General features: G+C 43.5%; 1 protein-coding gene across 2 annotated transcripts in view; it reads left to right on the top strand.

The window, feature by feature from the left end:
* The first annotated feature begins 61 nt into the window (after positions 1–61).
* Positions 62–16,882, top strand: part of XRCC6 (X-ray repair cross complementing 6) — a 94,398-nt gene continuing 77,577 nt past the window's right edge. Inside the window, exons 1-4 of one of the 2 annotated variants that reach the window (XM_044300682.1) lie at positions 62–197; positions 2,600–2,693; positions 4,182–4,291; positions 9,154–9,292. In XM_044300682.1, coding sequence (XP_044156617.1) covers positions 2,612–2,693; positions 4,182–4,291; positions 9,154–9,292 — 331 coding nt within the window. In that variant the 5' untranslated portion in view covers positions 62–197; positions 2,600–2,611. Of the gene's footprint in view, positions 198–2,582; positions 2,694–4,181; positions 4,292–9,153; positions 9,293–16,882 lie in introns of both variants that reach the window. The other variant, XM_044300683.1, reaches the window with a different exon arrangement.

Genomic DNA, 16,882 nt, shown 5'->3' with positions numbered 1-16,882 from the left:
AGGACACGCCTATTTGCAATGTCACGACCAATGAGAACGACGATGTGTCAGGAATCAAACGTGCTGATGCATCCTGCCCCGCCCTCTAGCGCTGTCGCTGGGTAATGACGTGCGCCGCCTGAAGTCACTGAAAGTCGGGCCGGGAAAAGGGAGCGCGAGCCTTTGTGGTTGGCGGGAAGTGGGTCTTCCCTCCCGAGGTACATACTGCGCGGTGGTCCGCACCATGAGGCGGGTCTTCTGTCTCTAGCTCTGTGCGAGGACAGTCACACATGCAGGGGGCTCTCAGGATTTTGGAAAGCACCTGCATCCTAATGGAGGCTGTAATTGTGACCTTTCCTGTCATCTCCTGCACTGTATGCCCAGCTCTCTGAGGCGGCATGGGGTAGACACTGACTCGCTGGGGGAGAGTTATCAAAACTGGTGTAAAGTAGAACTGGCTTAGTTGCCCATAGCGACCAATCAGATTCCACCTTTCATTTTCCGAAGGAGCTATGAAAAATAAAAGGTGGAATCTGATTGGTTGCTATGAACAGCTAAGGCAGTTCTACTTTACACCAGTTTTGATAAATCTTCTGTTACAAACATTTTCCAGTTGTGATATTCCCTTCATTATTATGGCGCCCTCTAGTGTTTAATCTGTATAGTAATGTGGACGTCCACCTACTGGGATGTTCCATCCTTCATGGATCCATGTCACCAAAGGGTTATCCTATGACTAACGTAAAAATCTAGTGATGAGCAAAGTGAGGTTTGGATGCTACATCCAAAGTCGCTTTGTTTAAAACTTCGAAATAATATTGTATGGAGATCTGTCTCCTTACGGTATTAGAATGTATGGGCTCCGATGAGCCGACGTTAGCTGACTCAGCTTCGGTTCCGTGGTACTAGTGAACAGGTGGCGCTATACAAATGCATTACCTCAGTGTCTATACACGTTTACATGCACAAGTATTCAGATCCGGGTCTGGGAAAACCCATTAAAAATCTCTGGTGCAGATTAGAGATGAGCCAACTTCATATTTTGACATTCGTTTTCGGTTTGTGTTGTAGGATTCCGTTACCACGGACTATAACGCAGTTCTGTGACGGAATGCACAACAGAATGCCTTTAGAGGCATTCCGTTATTCATTCCGTCATAATAGAAGTCTATGGGCTGCAAAACGGATCTGTCCCATTTCTGTTATGTAGGGGAGTCACCTCCTGCATAACGGAAACAGGACGGATCCGTTTTGCAGCCCATAGAGTTCTATTATGACGGAATGCCTCTAAAGGCATTCCGTCATAGAATTGCGTTATGGTCTGTGGTAACGGAATCCATAACGCAATTCACCTTCTTCCAATAAACGAAGTGTGAACGAATTTCAAAATATAAAGTTGGCTCATCCCTAGTGCAGATATGAGATGTGACCACTGAGGACGGTGATTGGCTGCAGCAGTCAGTTCCGCTATATCAGAATGTACAGTTTGTACAGACAGCGCTGGAGGAGGAGTGATTTTTTATTATCTTACACAACCTCTTTAATAGGGCGGCCAGTGAGGAGTCCCCTGTGAAGGAAGGAGTCCTATGTATTCATCATATGCCTGCATCCTTCATTCACAGCAAACTCCTCTCAGCCTATGCTCAATAAAGTTTAACCCCTTCCTGACCACTGCTGTACATGTACTGTGGAAGTTGGGGCTTAAAAGTTGATGCCCACTCCATAGCGATAACGCCCATTGCAGACATTTAACCCCTCAGATGCTGTGGTCAGTTGAGACAGCCTGAACAGCTCCCTTGCATGGCGATGGGAGGAGCCATTCAATTGTTGTGGTAGCCTCAGTCCCTCTGAAGGATCCAAGGCTAGCCCAGCGATAGTTACTATGGAGCCCTGCCTGAGGAACAGAGAATCTCATAGACTGCAACGGCAATTCATTGAAGTCTATAGGACTAGTGATCTAATGGTCACATGATTAAAGGGGTCGTCTCACTTCAGCAAATGGTATTGATCATGTAGACAAAGTTAATACAAGGCCAGTGCCGGTGCTTCCATATAGGCAAAGGGGGCAATTGACCCCAGGGCCCACCACCCGGCCCCGGCCTGCAACTAACTATATTTTGATGGCGCTGTGGCGGGCGGCTTACAGTGCTAAGCGGATGGACTAATGGAAAGAGGCTGAGCCAGGCGAGCCACGCTGCTGCCGCACAGGCACGTCTTTGCGTCTGTGAAGTTGCCAGCACCGCCCCCCAGAGAAGAAGAAGGAGCGAGCGCCAGCCAGCCACTGCCAGGGGGTCCCAGTGGGAGCAGAGATGTGCTATTGGGAGGGTGGGGGTTAGAATGAGATATGTGCATGTGCTGGAGAAATGTGCCATGGGGGGGGCGGGGGGGGGGCCTTATTGTTTTTCGCCCCAGGGCCCCATTTCACCTAGAACTGGCCCTGTACAACGCACTTACTAATGTATTTTATTGTCCATTTTGCCTCCTTTGCTGACATTTGAATGAGGGATTGTGATCCCTTGTACATCTCACTTATAGACTGCATACTCCATTTTGCACTTAAGTATTTTCAAAGTTTACATTACTGTGTGCGTTTATATTGTTAGATACACATTTGTTGCAGATATCTGAAATAATGGCTGACTGGGGAGCATACTATGTTAAAGACGAGGATGATGAGGATGACGAACAGGAAGATGGAGAAGCAGAACCTGGTGGTAAGGGTCCTTAAAGAAGGACATTCTTGGGTCATCAGTTTCAGATTGGTGGGAACATCGGGCGTCAGATCCCCCCAATCAGCTGTTCCCTACAGCCTTCGGTGCCAAAATGAACGTTTTAAATGTTGAATTTGAAAGTGTAGTAACTTTGCTGGTGTACCCCAGCTCAGCTGCCACGGACTTGTATGGGAGCTGGGATGCAGTAACCACTCACAGCCACTACGCTTTGTATGGACCTGTGCTTCCATTCAAAGTGCTGGAGGCTGCAGGGTACAGCTCACACCTGCCATCCCACAAGGATGGGTCATCAGTATCATTAACCCGGAAAACCCTGCAAAGTTCTGGGCTTCTTTTATGTGGATAATACTTCCCTCCACTTCATCCTCCTGTCTGCTTCTCACCGTCATGAAGTTTAGATTTCACCTTGCTTTCTCTTCAATCATATGATGCCTCAACGCAACATAACATGGGCATCTAGAGCTAGTACCATCTCTACCTATAGAGAGGACAGTGGAATTCTGCTCCACGCTATATTCAATACTAATGGCTCAAATTTAATAATGTGAGTGCACCAAGACCTTGTCGTAAAATGTTAAATTTGGCAAATCTGATTTTACAGAACTCCTCTGCGCCTGGCTCCCCATGGGAACATGGCTTATTGGAAAAGAGGCAGAATCTTAGATCCAGGCCGTCTTTTTAAAAAACAACAAAATGCCACGAAGGCTGTTTAAGAGTGTGGCTATATAGCAGCCCCTGAGCTGGGAGCTAGAAAAGAGACACAATTCCTTCCATCCCATCTGGACCTATCCACAGAATAAATGTCCAATAAGTGTAATATAGTATAAACTTTAGGCCTATTGCCCACTACCGTATGGCTTTTTCAGTGTTTTGCGGTCCGTTTTTCATGGATCCGTTGTTCTGTTTTTTGTTTCCGTTGTGTTTCCGTTTCTGGTCCGTTTTTCCGTTCCGTTTTTCCATATGGCATATACAGTATACAGTAATTACATAGATAAAATTGCGCTGGGCATAACATTTTCAATAGATGGTTCAGGAAAAAACGGAACGGAAACGGAAGACATACGGATGCATTTCCGTATGTGTTCCTTTTTCTTTTTGTGGATCCATTGACTTGAATGGAGCCACGGACCGTGATTTGCGGGCAATAATAGGACATGTTCTATGTTAAAATGGAACGGAAAAACGGAAATGGAATGCATACGGAGTACATTGCGGGTTTTTTGTGGAACCATTGAAATAAATGGTTCCGTATACGGAACGCAAAAAACGGCCAGTAAACGGGGAAGAAAAACGTCCGTCTGCAATAGGCCTTATAGATATAAAATAATACTTCCCATAGTGACACACTCTTATATAAAAATTTTTTTCTCTCTTACATTTTTTGCTTTGAGATAGTAGGTGTTTATGTGTGTATTCAATCTGTCTCTGTGTAAAACCTTCATTTTTTTTGTTTCTTCTATGCTGGAGTAGAGTTTCGCCACGGAGGCAGGGACAGTCTAGTCTTCCTCGTTGATGCCTCTAAAGCAATGTTTAAGAGCATGACTGATGATGATTTAACGCCGTTTGACATCGCTTTACAGGTAATTTATTCTAATGGATTTATACCTTGAGATCTCTTAATTGAATTCTTCCTATTGCTATTACGTCCACATTTTTCAGTGCATCATATGGAGCAAATACCCGTGAGTGTATAAAATCAGCAAATTTTCAAAATTGGAGTATGCATTTCATCCGTTTCTTTAGATTTGTAGGAAAACACGGGAGGTCATAGCCTTAACAAGGACAGAATAGGGACAGATTCCGGCATGAGACTACCCTTGTCGGGGCATTTGTCCTATTCTTCAAAAAGGGCAGAATCAGTTGGTATGATTATTTCTTCTTTCGCTCCCAATTGAACCAAATTTTGTGGATTATAAAGAAAAAAGAACCCATGCTAGTGATGACTGAGTTTATTCAGTATTACTGGTGCTCCATACTTGTATATTCAGACTAAGCATATTGTAACCCCATTTCTCTCTGCAGAATAGTATTTTGGTAGTAGTATGTCACACTCAGCGTCAAAATAGTATGTAGTCGTGATAGCATGGGCCCAGTTGCTGTACCCATGCCGTCACTTGCCGGTGTTTGGCTATGCTATGTTGCAGCCTGCTCTGTCGACCAGAATCAGAGTTAGCGCCGATCCAGTCCTTTAACCCCATAGATGGTGTGGTCAATGCTGACTGCGGCATCTAAGTTGTAAGAGAGGGAGAAGGCTCCCTCACTCACCCCATCGGCCCGCACACTACGCGATAGTGTGGTACAGATGGTTGATCTAGCAGGCAGGGACCTAACAATGGCTCCTATGTCTTCCATTTACGGACGCCTTATGCCAGGCTGAATACGTTTTCTGTTAGTTTTAGGCTCCATTCACACTTCCGCAACGTGTTTTGCGGATCTGCAAAACACGGAAAGCGGCAATGTCTGCGGGATCCATGCTGCCGCTGGTGCACGTGTGCCGCTGGAGGTCCTCTCCAGCCCCATTGACTATAATGGGGGCAGGCCGGAGTTCCGGCGGCAGCACGGCAAACATGCCGAGAGGCAGCCGGAATAAAACTATGACATGTTGTGGTTTTATTCCGACCAGAACAGCCTGCTGGAGAAGCCTGCCGCTAGTGTGAAAGTAGCCGTATTCAATGACATGATTGCATATTTTTTTATTTATTTTTTATATCTTTATTAGAATAATAAAAAATATACAAACCACTCTGTTTTTCGTACAATATTACAATATAATAATATTATTTTACCTTATCCCTAATTGCCCATTTCCCACCCCTTCCTACCCTTGCGATGCGTCCCCAAAACCCTCCATCATTCAAGTACAAAAGACAAGCAAAAAAAGGAAAGCAAGATTGAACGGGAGGCGAGAGAGTTAGTCAATAATTGAGGTCAATTGTGGTCTGTCGGCCCCCTTGTGGTCTGATATTGATGACCTGTCCTGAGGATAGGTCATCAATATAAAAAATGCGCACAACCCCTTTTATTATTAAAGTAGAAGAGAAATGAATGTGTCTGTCAATTCTGTCCCCAGTTCTCCTATTTATACTACATTTGGCCTTATACTAGTCATTACCAATAATGATTAATTTCAGCCACCATTTCCTGTTAGTCTCCCTTTTTATGTGACACGAAAGACTGTGCTAGACACTGGTCACAAGACAGTTCTGTGAAAAATCTGATGTTTTAGTCCTTTTTCTGGTATGGCGTCAGATGCAGTCATAGGTACCGGTAATACACGCAAATTTGTTTATGCCGAACAACAGACTTGCCCGGTCAGTAGAAACCCAGATCACAAATCAAGGCAGAAGCCAGGGTTGTAAGTACATCTTTTATGGTGTTATCATCCTGAATTGCAGCTTTCAGGACCAAATTTGAAAGACAAGTCATTTAGAAAAACATAATCTCTAGTGTATGGCTAGCTTAAATGATTTATGCTACCTTATACAGTGATGGCTTACTGCTAGGTTATGCCATGATCACTTGGGGGATCCGAGGTAATGGAAAGGATGCAGTGCTGGTTTAGATCTGCATCCCTCTCATTGGAGCAGGGAACTGGAGCTGGTACCATGTACTTGGAGGTTTTCACACCTCAATTCCCTATGCAGCGGGTTATCAAAGCACTGCGGTACTAAACCAGTACTGTGTCGTCTTCATTCTCAGAATCTGTGCAGCATACAGGATACGAGCACATTACACAGAAAGGGTGTTCTTGCAGCCCAGTTTTTAACATGTAAATAGTAGTAATAAGATGTTTCATTTGGGCATTAAATATTGCTAATAATTTTTAGTCTTCATCCATTTTAGTGAAGATACAATAGGCACAATGGGCGTGTATGGACTCTTGTACCTTTTATATTTATTAGGTTCTGCTTGCCTCACAAATACATTTTGATGTGTGTGTGTGTGTGTGTGTATATACAGTACAGACCAAAAGTTTGGACACACCTTCTCATTCAAAGAGTTTTATTTTCATGACTATGAAAATTGTAGATTCACACTGAAGGCATCAAAACTATGAATTAACACATGTAGTTATATACATAACAAAAAAGTGTGAAACAACTGAAAATGTCATATTCTAGGTTCTTCAAAGTAGCAACCTTTTTCTTTGATTACTGCTTTGCACACTCTTGGCATTCTCTTGATGAGGTAGTCACCTGAAATGGTCTTCCAACAGTCTTGAAGGAGTTCCCAGAGATGCTTAGCACTTGGTGGCCCTTTTGCCTTCACTCTGCGGTCCAGCTCACCCCAAACCATCTCGATTGGGTTCAGGTCCGGTGACTGTGGAGGCCAGGTCATCTGGCGCAGCACCCCATCACTCTCCTTCATGGTCAAATAGCCCTTACACAGCCTGGAGGTGTGTTTGGGCTCATTGTCCTGTTGAGAAATAAATGATGGTCCAACTAAACGCAAACCGGATGGAATAGCATGCCGCTGCAAGATGCTGTGGTAGCCATGCTGGTTCAGTATGCCTTCAGTTTTGAATACATCCCCAACAGTGTCACCACAAAGCACCATCACACCTCCTCCTCCATGCTTCACGGTGGGAACCAGGCATGTAGAGTCCATCCGTTCACATTTTCTGCGTCACACAAAGACACGGTGGTTGGAACCAAAGATCTCAAATTTGGACTCATCAGACCAAAGCACAAATTTCCACTGGTCTAATGTCCATTCCTTGTGTTCTTTAGCCCAAACAAGTCTCTTCTGCTTGTTGCCTGTCCTTAGCAGTGGTTTCCTAGCAGATATTCTACCATGAAGGCCTGATTCACACAGTCTCCTTTTAACAGTTGTTCTAGAGATGTGTCTGCTGCTAGAACTCTGTGTGGCATTGACCTGGTCTCTAATCTGAGCTGCTGTTAACCTGCGATTTCTGAGGCTGGTGACTCGGATGAACTTATCCTCCGCAGCAGAGGTGACTCTTGGTCTTCCTTTCCTGGGGCGGTCCGCATGTGAGCCAGTTTCTTTTTAGCGCTTGATGGTTTTTGTGACTGCACTTGGGGACACTTTCAAAGTTTTCCCAATTTTTCGGACTGACTGACCTTCATTTCTTAAAGTAATGATGGCCACTCGTTTTTCTTTACTTAGCTGCTTTTTTCTTGCCATAATACAAATTCTAACAGTCTATTCAGTAGGACTATCAGCTGTGTATCCACGTGACTTCTCCACAACGCAACTGATGGTCCCAAACCCATTTATAAGGCAATAAATCCCACTTATTAAACCTGACAGGGCACACCTGTGATATGAAAACCATTTCAGGTGACTACCTCTTGAAGCTCATGAAGAGAATGCCAAGAGTGTGCAAAGCAGTAATCAAAGGAAAAGGTGGCTACTTTGAAGAACCTAGAATATGAAATATTTTCAGTTGTTTCACACTTTTTTGTTAAGTATATAATTCCACATGTGTTAATTCATAGTTTTGATGCCTTCAGTGTGAATCTACAATTTTCATAGTCATGAAAATAAAGAAAACTCTTTGAATGAGAAGGTGTGTCCAAACTTTTGGTCTGTACTATATATATATATATATATATATATATAATTTTTTTTTTAATGTTACACTTTGACTTAGTGTAGGCATCTTCATACTATTTTAGGTACTAGGCTTCTGCTTTGAGTAAATGGGTATAGGTGTATTGTATGGTTTTATTTTATTTATTTTATCATTCAGGTTTGTCAACAGTGTGAATATTGGGCTAGTAGAGAAAGTGTTAAAGGGGTATTTCAGCTGCAGCAAGTGATGGCATATCCGTAGGGTACGCGGTTACTTGCTGATCGACGGTGGTCCGAAGGGGCTGAGGCACCCGCAACTGTGAGTAGCAGGTCCTGCACTTCCATATCCTGAATGACCATGGTGTGTGTATAGATATAATAATTCAGAAGGACCCGCAGTTAGCCTCAACCTTCACTGTAGCAATCAGTTGGGGTACCAGTGATATGTTGTCACTTGCTATGACTCGAATACCCCTTTACCCCCTTAAAGGGGCTCTTTGCCTTTTTCTTACTGATGATCTATCCTATCAGCAGTTTGAGAAGGCAGCTGCACTAGGTGTAGCGCATGGCCTTTTCACAGCTTCCCTTATGCCAGTAACATTACGACAATGTGACGTGACCTAGGTGCAGCTCAGCCCCATTGACGTAAATGGGGTTAACGGTGACGTCACTGGCCTGCAGGGAGCGGGCCATGGCACTAATGTGAGTGCCTTCTCAAACAGCTGATCGGCAGGGGCCCCGGGTGTCGGACCTCCACCAATCAGATGTTGATGACCTATCCAAAGGATACATCATCAGTAAGAAAAAGGTAAAGAACCCCTTCAATTACAGCTACAATTAGATGGCATATTCTTCTATTTCATTGCTGTTATGTGTTATGATTTTTCTTTTTTTTTTTTTATCTTAGTGTATTCGCAGTGTCTACACCAGCAAGATCATCAGCAGTGACCGTGACCTCCTATCTGTGGTGTTCTTCGGTACTAGGGAAAGCAAAAACTCTGATAATTTCAAACACATTTATACTCTTCATGATTTGGATACACCAGGTAAAAGTTTTGTTTGAAGAAGTAATAGGTTTTAACAGAATGTCCTTCATTCTTTTTCATCACCATTGCATTCTTTCCATCATTCCCCTTTTATATTGTAAAATAATATGATTGCTAGTAGCTTGATTCTGGCCTGTTTGTCCTGTATTATTCATTTTATTGAGTTACTCTCTCGTGTAATACTTTACAATGTTAGTGGAGAACAGTATGGTATATTTGAAAGTGAAAACATTAACAATAAGCACTTAGTTAAAATAACTGGTGCCCTCCTGTCCCCTACCTTTTTAGAGTGGTTCTTTCAGTTCCTAGTCACTTTTCATTTCTGTAAAATGGCCACCAGTGTCCCAAACTACCCTATGCACACTGTGCTCTTGGTTGGACCAGCAGAGGGCAGGGGTTATGTCTCACCCGGCCTGCTAGTGCATGGAGTGGTCTGAGCAGGTGGGCAGTTTACAGAACTAAAGAAGGGACTGGGAATTGGAGGAACTGTTCTGGAAAGTGCCTTATAAATATAGTTGGAGCCTTAAGTGCCTTTTAACCACTTAATAGTGTAACTAATTTTAGCTTTTGGCGTGGCCTGACCGGGCATGTAAGCAGACCCATGGTGTGGAGCTCCTGGCTAAGTCTCCTGTATATTCTCAGTTTACCTGCTATTTTAGTGGACAACTTACAACTAGCCTGTGTTGAACTGACCCCCCAGTGTCCCAGTACCTGTCAGCAGCAACATGACGCGCCAAAATACCAGAGAAAAAGGAGAGGAATGTGGCCTTGCTACACCGGCCAAACAACATGGCGCCACACAAGCCGCGAAGATGTTGGAAGTGGCTGCACGGCTAGAAAAGTTTGTCCGCTTCTCGATACTATCAGCAAGCATCTCAGATCTGGAGGTGGATAAGGCACCTGAACTTACAGACGCCACTGGGATTGCCCTTGCCCCATACCACTCACAGAGACGGAGGTTGGTACAGTACTGGACATGGGAGCTGCTCCTGAGATAGAACCCACCATTAAGGATGTCTTTGCGGCGGTGGCACAGTGCAACATGGCGCTAACCTCATTGAATACACATATGGGGGTCTCAAAGGGGACATTCTACTTATCGGACAAGACATGAGGCAAGTGAAAGAGCGGATTGGTGAGATAGAGGGCAGACTACGTGCAGTGGAAGATCAGGTACCCCCTGTAAAAAGATACCTTCAGCGTGTTCTATATAAAGTCTCCCTGCTTATATCTAAATCTGATGATCTTGAGAATAGACTGAGACGTAATAATGTCCGAATAATTTGTGTGCCTGAACATGCTGTTACTTTTATGGAGAAATAGCTTGCTGATGAAATAGGAAGAGAGACGATCTGCCCTAGTTGCTATTGAGCGTGCTCACAGTGTACCATTTCGCCCTCCACCACCAGGGGCGCTGCTGAGACCTCTTCTGATTAAAGTTCTGCATTTTAGAGATCGGGGTGCGATCTTAAGAGACGTATGGGACTGTGCAGATCTTACTATAAATGGCAATCGTGTATCCTTGTTTCCTGACTTTTCTGCAGAGGTACAAGAAAGAAAACACTTCCTAGATGTCAAAAGAGCTCTACAGCTACTCTATTCCATGATCTACCCCGCCAGACTGCATGTGGTGGCAGGAGATACGAAGCATATGTTTGATAATCCAGCAGCAGCGTGCCAGTGGCTTAGAAGCATCTACGCGGCAACACTTGAGGACAGTGTGGACTCTATGTGGTATTTGCGTTGCGTCCAATACTTTGCGGGTTAGCTGGTTACATACCAGGTCCTGGCAGGACTATATGTTAGATAAATGTTGCACAGGGCAGGGTAAGTTTTACTATTACTATCTTTTTAGCCCTTAGTTTTTGCTAGCTTCTATTATTCTGTCCCGCAGCAGGTTACAGCATTGTGCTGTGCCAGGTCCCAATGCCGTAATTGCACTGTTAGAAAGGATACTATGTTATTTCTGTTAGTCTTTATCTACTTTCAGGGATCAGGAATCTCTTTTTTCCCAGCTTGGAGAAATATCTATTTTGTTAGTGTTTTTTTTTTTGGTGAGAAGGGTGGTTATTCGGGGCAGACAAGACCTTATACAGTTGTGTTCAAAATAATAGCAGTGTGTTTAAAAAATCCTTCTAATAGCTTTTATTTCCATACACACAAATGCATTGGGAACACTATACATTCTATTCCAAATTAAAACAAGAAAAATATATAAAATTTGTGCTGTTCCTCTAAGAACATTTAGAAAAAGTGAATATTAGACTGTTCAAAAATATAGCAGTGTTTGTATTCTTCTTTACAAACTCAAACATTCACTATATAAACTGAAAAATGTTTGAAGATTTTGCTTTCCTTTGAATCAGGATTGAGTCAACCAACTTCTGGCCCCTGTGAACAGGTATTCCAGCCCAGGATGATTGGACTACATTCCACAGTTCTTCTTTATTTCTTGGTTTTGCCTCAGAAACTGCATTTTTATGTCGCCCCACAAGTATTCTATTGGATTAAAATCCGGGGATTGGGCTGACCACTCCATAACGTCAATCTTGTTGGTCTGGAACCAAGATGTTGCACGTTTACTGGTGTGTTTGTTTTTTTTGTCTTGTTGGAACACCCATTTCAAGGGCATTTCCTCTTCAGCATAATGCAGTATTTGGATGTATTCAAACTGATCCATGATCCCTGGTATGCGATAAATAGGCCCAACACCATAGTATGAGAAACATCCCCATATTATGATGCTTGCGCCACCATGCTTCACGGTCTTCACAGTGTACTGTGGCTTGAATTCAGTGTTTTGGGGTCGTCTGACTAACTCTCTCCGGCCACTAGACCCAAAACAACAGTCTTACTTTCATCAGTCCACAAAATGTCTCTTTAGGCCAGTCAATGTGCTCTTTGGCAAATTGTAACCTTTTAAGCACATGTCTTTTTTTCAACAGTGGGACTTTGCGGGGGCTTCTTACAGATAGCTTGGCTTCACATAGGCGTCTTCTAATTGTAACAGTACTCACAGGTAACTTTAGACCTTCTTTGATCTTCCTGGAGCCGATTGTTGGCTGAGTCCTTGCCATTTTGGCTATTCTTCTATCCATTCGAATGGTAGTCTTTCGCTTTCTTACACTTCTTTCAGGTTTTGGTTGCCATTTTAAAGAATTTGAGATCATTTTATCTGAGCAGCCTATCATTTTCTGCACTTCTTTATATGTTTTCCCCTCTCCAATCAACTTTTTAATCAAGGTACGCTGTTCTTCTGAACAATCTCTGGAACGACCCAATTTCCTCAGAATTTCAGAGAGAAATTTGTTGCCTTCCTTCCTTAAATAAGGGCAATAATTGCCACCTGTTTTTCAAAGGATGAATGACCTCACTAATTGAACTCCACACTGCTATTATTTTGAACATGCCCCTTTCAATAAGTGATTAAATTACAGAGAATTAGCAGCATGCATGTCATGACTGTTGGGTCTGTTGGGTTTCTATTACTCTACTACACCTGCTAGTAAATTATTTGCCATGTAGAAATATCATTTCTACAAAAATCAGTGCTTGATCAGGTTAGTGATACCTGACTGCTATTATTTTGAACACAACTGTATATGTTTTACTCTGCGCTGTGCAATGGCTCTCGGGGTGAGCAGCATTAGGCTAGTTCTTTTCTGGAGATGGGTTCCCTTAAGATTATTGCTTGGAATGTGCGGGGATTAGGTCAGACCTCTAAACAACATGCTGTCTTTCACGCTTTGCAAATATACCAGGAGGTCACCTACCTTCTCCGCAGCATGTCTGACCATTTCCCGGTTCTGATACAACTACACCTAAGGAATTTGGGACAAGGTCCAAGGCCCATATGCCGTCTGAACCCGTTCGGGCTCCATTTAGTGGACACGGTTACTGCAATTTCTAGTGCCATTGTAGACTTTTTCAGTCATGATATAGGGTCTGCATCTGGTTCCATGGTATGGGATGCAATGAAGATGTATGTCAGAGGATTGTATATCAAAAGTATTAGTGTGCACAAGACCAAAAGCAAGGCTCTGACAGTGGAGCTCTCTAATAGGGTTTTGTCCACGGAATGTAAATGTATTGAATGTGCGTCACCGGAAAATGCCACTAGCTGGACGGAAGCCCAGGGCTTGTTGAAAGAACATTTGCAAGTTAAAGCCGGAGATAAGGAAATTTTCAAGACCCAGAGATTTTTCAATGAGGGGGAGAGTGCAGGTCACTTACTGGCTACTGTCATCAAAGCACAATCTGGCCCCTCCTGGGTGACCTCCATTAGGAATGTCAAAGGGCAATTGGTTACTGGAGATGCTGATATCTTTGGAGTGTTCCAGGCTCATGTCAAGGATGTATATAGGCTAGTTAACTCGGCAGACAGAGATGATTATTTATCAGCCATATCCATGCCTACTCTCTCTGTCGAGCATAGACAGCTGCTTGATGGGGAAATGTTGTTGGATGAACTTGATAGCATTGAGGTTCTTCCGTGATGAGAAGGCGCCTGTTGGGGACGGCTTGCTGGGACAATTTAATAAGAAACACCAAGAGGTTTTACTTCCACATCTCCTTGATGTATTCAATGACTCTCTTCAGACTGGTATCCTTCCCAGCTCGATGAGAGAGGCAATTGTGGTGATCCCAAAACCTGGTAAGGATCCTACACAGTGGACTCTTATCAGCCCATTTCCTTGTTAACAGAGGACATTAAAGTACTGGGCAATGTCCTAGCTAATAGGTTATTGAATGTCATTAATACTGTTATTCATTTATGCCTGGGAAATCCACCTCAAATCTCCGACGTCCGTTTCTTAAACTTCAGTTGGGGGGTGAAGGAGATGGGTGTAGTGCCGTACTCTCACTCGATGCGGCCAAGGCTTTTGATAGCGTCGAGTGCCCCAAAATAGGGTTTGGCCCAATTTTCCTTAAGTGGGTGAAATTGCTTTATAATGAGCAAAGAGCTAGAATCCGGGTCAATAGGGGCGTGTCCCCGGCGCTGGCCTTAGAGATGGGGACAAGGCAAGGCTGTCCTCTGTCCCCTGTTCTTTTTGCCATTGCCATAGAGCCCCTGGCGTGTCTACTCAGAATTACACCACTAATAGATGGCTTTAAAAGGGGAGGCATGGAGGAGCGTATCTCATACGCAGACGATATACTTATATATGTAGGAGATTTGGCCTCATCAATAGACCCGATCATATCTTTGATTTTATGAATTTGGCAAGAAAACGGGATTGCTTATTAATTGGAGTAAGTCAGTGATACTGCTGTTGTCCCCACCTCCACAGAGTCTCTGTCTTCGGCTACTTTCACACTGGTGTTTCGGGCAGATCCATCATGAATCTGCAAAAATGGATCCGTTACAATAATACAACCGCATGCATCCATCATGAACTGATCCGTTTGTATTATCTGTAACAAAGCCAAGACGGATCCGTCATGAACTCTATTGAAAGTCAATGGGAGACGGATCCGTTTTCTATTGTGCTAGATTGTGTCAGAGATCCGTCCCCATTGACTTACATTGTGTGCCAGGACAGATCCGTTTGGCTCAGTTTCGTGAAGCAGACAGCAAAACGCTGCAGGCAGCATATTGGTGTCCGCCTCCAGAGGGGAATAGAGACTGATCGGAGGCAAACTGATGCATTCTGAGCGGATCTTTTTCCATTCGGAATTCATTAGGGCAAAACTGATCAGTTTTGGACCACTTGTGAGAGCTCTGAACGGATCTCACAAACGGAAAGCCAAAATGAGAGTGTGAAAGTAGCCTTATTCATACCAATCTTTAAGTTGTGCCATCCTTTAAATATCTGAGTGTTGAAGTATCTACTAATCCACATAGATACATACAAGACAACGTAGTGCCGGTACTGGCTAAGTTTAAGCTTAAAGCCGCTTACTGGCGTAAGTTGTCAGTGTCTCTAATAGGCAGGGGAAATTTTATCAAAACTAATTTTAGCTTTAAAGAGGTTGTCCAAGTTTTATATACTGATGGCCTATTCTCAGGATAGTCAGTAAAGGGGTTGTGTCACAAAGGATAGTCTAAATTTTTCAAACCAGCACTGAATACTTTTGTAATTGCATGTACCGTATTTTCCGGCGTATAAGACGACCCCCAACTTTTCCAGTTAAAATATAGGGTTTGGGCTATACTCTCCATACAAGACTACCCCTCCTCCAATGCTATTTACTTTCAGCAGGTAATTGTTGTGCAATTTTCGTCTTTTGCCTCAGTACCACATTATGCCTTTCCAAGAATCTAGTACACCAGGATACAGTGGCCTTAAATCTGTTGCTGTGATCTGGGTTAGATTTGGCCCACTGAAGTGCAAATGTATTTTATTTTGTGTCACTACATTACCGGTTTGGCGATGCTCATTCACCATGTCCGCTACATGTTTTTCCAGTTCTGGCCAATGTGGGGTGTCTCTTCTTAATGCACATTCAGCATACTCTTTAATGCTTTTTCATTTGCTTTCCAGTCCCAAACCATCTTTTCTGTTACTCAATAACTGCGCTGCTGCAAGACAATATGATGTCCCATGGAACAGTTTACAACTTGAAGTTTTAAACTGGCTTCATATTTCTTTCTTCTTGCTGGTAGAGCCATGATGGGGTCTTGACTGTTAGCCATTTGTATACTGTACTGTATGTACTAGTGCTGTACTGTATAAACTGGTACAGATACTGGTGCTGTACTGTATGTACAGATACTGGTGCTTTACTGTATTCACCACCACATGTATCTGCTCCCCAGATAGACTCTGTTTTTTCACCTCAAATAAGATGCACACCAAACTTCATTAGAGATCCGCCGTTCCAATGGATGCTCCTGCTTCCCCCCGCCTTCCCTCAGAATCGCCAATCCAACCCAGTATACAACAACCAGCCAATCCCAGCAAGCGATGTACCGGTATTTTCTGTGCACACTGCATACAAAGCCTGCTTGGATTTGGTGGGTCAGCTCTCCCTGCCTGCCCAGCCCTCCCTGTCTTCAAGACAATCTGAGCGGTAGCACGCAATGTGATACTGTCGGCATGAGAAAACCAGGTAGAGGGGGCTGCTTCAGGAGCAGCTGGCCGGGATGCAGCGCATGGTGGCCTCAGCTAGAGGGCGCCTGTCCCTAAAGCTGGAGAAGGACAGCTTTACCAGTCCGGCTAAGAAGTAAGTTTCAGCACGCCGTATACCAGTATATAAGACGACCCCAGACTTTCGAAAAGATTTTCATGTGTCAAAAAGTAGTTTTATGCGCAGGAAAATACAGTAATTAAAATTTTGTATATCCATGCGCTATTCAATAAAATATCTGTATAATGGCACCTGCTGTTTTTTCTTTTCATTATTTCTTGTCCTCCTCACTGAGCTGGTCGAGCGTGCTCAGTTTAAATCTTCAAACAGAATTATATAGATACCATGGCACTCTAATAATTGTGTTGCTTATTATAAATTTATTTTATCCATCCAAGTAAATACATGGACAATGGCCAACGTTTCTGTCCAACCTGAACCTTGTTCACGGCTGTGACGTTCTGGTGCGGATTTAATGGAGGATGGAGTGCTACCCAGATTTTTTACCACTGAGCACCA

This window comes from Bufo gargarizans, chromosome 7 (assembly GCF_014858855.1).
Source record: "Bufo gargarizans isolate SCDJY-AF-19 chromosome 7, ASM1485885v1, whole genome shotgun sequence".
Lineage (NCBI taxonomy): Eukaryota > Metazoa > Chordata > Amphibia > Anura > Bufonidae > Bufo > Bufo gargarizans.
The sequence above is the reverse complement of the archived record's forward strand: the minus strand, read 5'-3'. Positions and strand labels throughout refer to the sequence as shown.